At 43.9% G+C, this 4,349-nt stretch overlaps 1 protein-coding gene across 2 annotated transcripts in view; it reads left to right on the top strand.

The window, feature by feature from the left end:
• Positions 1-4,072, top strand: part of RTKN2 (rhotekin 2) — a gene marked incomplete at both ends in the record, with an annotated part of 60,863 nt that extends 56,791 nt beyond the window's left edge. For both annotated transcript variants that reach the window (XM_080937532.1, XM_080937531.1), the window contains 2 exons: positions 2,225-2,332; positions 3,540-4,072. In XM_080937532.1, the coding sequence (XP_080793658.1) occupies positions 2,225-2,332; positions 3,540-4,072 (641 nt within the window). The remainder of the gene's footprint in view (positions 1-2,224; positions 2,333-3,539) is intronic.
• Positions 4,073-4,349: the final 277 nt, after the last annotated feature.

Here is a 4,349-nt window from a genome sequence, read left to right as displayed (position 1 = left end):
GGGTATATGTGTAAGTATGTTTGGTGTGTGTGTGTGTATGTGTATGCATGTATGTCCATCTGTGTGTGTGTGTCTGTTTTGTCCATCTGTGTGTATGTGTGTGTCTGTGTGTGAAGGCATGTATATGATACAGTGCATGTGTGCAGGTCAGAGCACAGCCTGTGGGAGTCAGCCCTCTTCTTCCCCCACGTGGGTTCAGCGTTGATCTCCTTCCCATTGAGCCGCCCCACGCTAATTCTCTTAGTGACAAGCATGCCTTCCTCATCTTGATTCAAGTATGTGCAAAGTCAAAGAAGATAGCAAGAATGGAATAACCTAAGAATAATTTAATATTTGAGTCAAACCTCAGTTCTTCAAGCTAATCAGAATTCATGAGGAAGTATTAATAAACATAGGTATGCTTATCCAGACTAGCCATGGTCTGGAGGCTAGGGGCAAAGGGGATTGCTGTCTTCCTATTTGAGAGCCTATAAAGGAGGTGTGGCCTCTGTTCTGTATGATAGTTGGTGGCTAGGAATGGTAGAGCAAAGGGAGCAGGTTTGAACAAACTTGGATCTTTATAGGTTTTCCCCAAATATTGACTACAAATACTGAATAGCTTAGCATAAGAAATCATTGTAGTAGGGAACACAGACAGTAAATCTTGTGATGGAGGGACTGAGACAGCAGCAGGCAGCAAGCCTGAAAACCTCAGTTCCGTTCTCAGGGGCGCTGTGGAGGAAGGACAGAACCAACCTCTGCAGGCTAGTGTCATACCATGCGGGTGATTACATGCACACACACGCACAAATGCACACACACACACTGTCTAATAAGGTAGTGTCGTGGGAAACATCTTTAATAGGTTACATGAACACAGCGTATCCCACCTGATATTAACCTTGCATTAGCTCGTCAGCTACTGTGTGTCTCTCTGTAAACAGACCTGCAGAAAGCTTCAACTGTAAAATCATATCCTCTGAGCTCAGGAACACATGGACAATACAGGGTGATGCTCCCGGCCTGAGCATGCTTAATATCCTGTTTCAGCCTTGAAACACTTTATCTTATGATCCTTCATGCAGTAACCATCATCTCTTCCCAGGATGGTATGTCCTGGGACCTGAAAGTGGAAGGCTGGCCCATTTAGAAGGAACCAGTATTCTTCATTACATATTTATCATAAAATGAGAAGGGGGATGGGGATGCCAGCTCCAGCTTCTGGATTCAGACCCTAGGAAAGAACCTTTACGGCTGTGTCCTGGGGGGGGGGGGGAGGTTATTTCCTGTTGGTTTGCTGTGCAGTAAATCAGCATCATAATAAAATACCCGGAGTGTCTTAACTAGTTATGGTAATGGATTCAAAATGCAGGCATTTATCACCATGTGCCAGAACAACACAATGGATATGTAATAAACACAAAATGTCTTAAGATTTTTAAGCCACTGAAAACTGCCAAGCTGGACAGATTGAATATGCACACTCAGACTTTGAAAAGGGGGAAGGAAGTGTGTTTACCTTAGAAGGTGTCTGGTGTGTTGTCCCCACTTTTCAGGGCTGTGGCCCGAGTGATTTCTATGATGTCATTGGGTAGACACATTATAGTATGCAGGGAGGCAGCCCAGCAAACACCAATCTTCTTTAGCCACAGAGAAGGAAGTCCCAAAACCTTAAGGTTTTAAGTAGTGAAACAGTAATGACTATTAAACAGTTCTCATTTCTTAAATAGAAATTTAACTCAAATTAAAGATATGTCTTAGGACTTGAATTATGTATCTCTTCCTCCTCCATCTGACAGCTGGATTTCAGTGGGGGATTTGTCTTGCAAACGTCTGGAATACTGGATGTCTTTATCTACAGCTGAGAAGAGAAGCTGTGTGCACTTTCTTTCGTCGTGAAGATCAAATTGAACAGGATTGTTGATGGCTTTGTGTGGTGGTGTCCTAGCGGACCTCGGGATCTTAGTGTCTATCTACCCAGAACTTTTTTTTTGTTCCGTTTGTGTTGTTTTTTGTTCATTCGGTCAGGTTTTTAAATGAATCACTCACGCAGAATCAGTTTGGGAAACTGGATTGCCCTGGGTTTTTATGCAAGCCTCTTGAAAACTAGGCTTTACTGATAAACTGTTATTTTCTAACACACACACATGTGCACGTATACGCACACAGTACTGATATTGGTAGACAATGAAATGCCTAGCTTTACATTCTTTCAAACTTCCCTGCTCCTTCCTTTCTCTCCTAGGCCAATGGAAGCATTGTTGTGAAGAACTTATGAGAATTGAGATTATGTCACCACGGAAACCACCTTTGTTCCTGGCAAAGGAGGCGACCTCGGTGTATCACGATATGAGTAAGTGGGTGGGGCGTGAGGCTTCCGAGCCATAGAATGTCAGAAAAGCAGCGTCGTCTACGCCCCCGCCACTGATTTTGTTGACATTAAACTGCTAGAATTCTCAGGCACAGTCAAATTGAATAAAAAATAAATAAAAAAGACTATGATTATAGACTGAGGAGATCATGTTTAATAGATGAATTAATACAAAATTAATGAGTGCGTATTTTTCATAGCTCGAACGCTCATGATCAAACAAAAAAAAAAAAAAAAAAAAAAAAAAAAAAAAAAAAACTCCAGGCCCGGAAGAATGAAGTCTTAAGCTGATGGGATTCAGAAAATATGAATGTACAACAGACTCTAAGATGTTATCATGTTTTGTTATTGTTGTCTCTGTTTTATCGAGTGGGTTTTGATGTTGTTTGTCTGTGTGTATGGCCAGCTGGAAATATTAATGAAGGGACACATCCACCGATGGTCAAAAATAACTACTTAAGTTTAATTCAAAGATCGGCCCTTCTAGAATTTCTGTTTCACGTTTCCACACCTTGAAAGGTGTTATTCCTGTGGGGTGGTCTCCCAGATGGTGCTGTGAACAAGCACATCTGGACAGTAGCGCTGGACAGTATCTGCCAGTGTGTGTGTGTGTGTGTGTGTGTGTGTGTGTGTGTGTGTGTGTGTGTGTGCACTTTCCCCAAGGAAATTTTTACCCAGCATCTTTAACTCTGACGTTAGCCTGAGGGTTTGGGACTCCTGCCTTGGGGCCTTGGTTTTGGAGGATTTTTGTCTGTTTGCTTTCCTTTGTGTTTCACCCTCAGCGGAGACTTCAAGGGTCTGTAGGGAAACCTGCTGACTCATCACCCCCATCCCCTTTCACATAGGGAGCTTCCCAGTAAGCGAACGGTTTGAGTCTAGGAAACGTTACTGTATAATAAGCAGAGGAGTTGTTCAAGCAGTTCGGTGTATGTGTGAATGCTATGCATTTCCCTGTACTGTGTATGTGGTATATAGGATATCTAATGTACATAAGAGCCTTGCGTGGGGGCCCTTTTGATAGGCTTACTTTTATAAATCAATGTTTTTATTAAGCATCCTGCACCCAGGTTTTGGAATGGTCATTACAGGTAGAATATTGATTTGGAAAATAAGAGTTTATTTGGATAAAGTACAGATGACTTTTGGATTCCCGCCCCCCCCATAAAGTTTCTCCTTAAAATTATTGCAGGCATCGATTCACCCGTGAAACTTGAAAGTGTAACGGACATAATCCAAAGAAAAATCGGAGAGACCAACGGACAGTTCCTCATTGGTCGGGATGACGAATCCACGGCACCCCCGTGGGCCGCGATCTTTGATGGCAATCATGAAATGGTCATCAAGAAGGAAGTGTTGCCCCCAACAGGCAAACCGGCCCCAGATGGGAAAAGGAAAAAGAGGCGAGCTCCACTCCCCCCTACGGATCAGCCTCCCTTCAGCATAAAGACACAGGGTAGCGCGGGTCAGTCCAAGGACAGCGGAGCCCAGGTCAGTGTCTCTGGAGCCTCGCCTTCGGATCCCCATCCGTCACCACCTGAGCATCACCTCCAGAAACCGGTGGCCGCCCCTCGCAAACTTCTCCCCTCTAGGAAAAACAGTTCAGCGGACGGTGGGCACACGGACGCTAAACCCAGCATCGACGCGAAGCCAGTGCCAGCACCGAGGCAGAAATCCATCAGAGACATGCTGGACCCTCGATCGTGGCTCCAAGCACAAGTATAGGAAGCCTGTACGGTGTAAGTCCAGCCGTAAGGCTCAGGTCAGAGGCGTTATATGTGTAATGTTATGGAATTGTATAGGTAAAGACCAGAGCAGTTTCTAGACGCCATTAATAAGCTATTAGGTACTGAGAAGCACCTTTAAATAGAGAACTGGATTTCTCCTTTACTTCTCCTTCCCAGAATATAGATGATATCCCCCAACACACACAGTATAAGAGGCAGTTTCTAGACAGAATCCTACTTGTTGGAAAGGTTAATTTTTTCCTAGTTTAGTAGCA

The sequence above is a fragment of the Micromys minutus genome, assembly GCF_963924665.1.
Source record: "Micromys minutus genome assembly, chromosome: 25".
NCBI lineage: Eukaryota > Metazoa > Chordata > Mammalia > Rodentia > Muridae > Micromys > Micromys minutus.
Note: the sequence above shows the minus strand (reverse complement) of the source record. Positions and strands in the feature narration are given on the sequence as shown.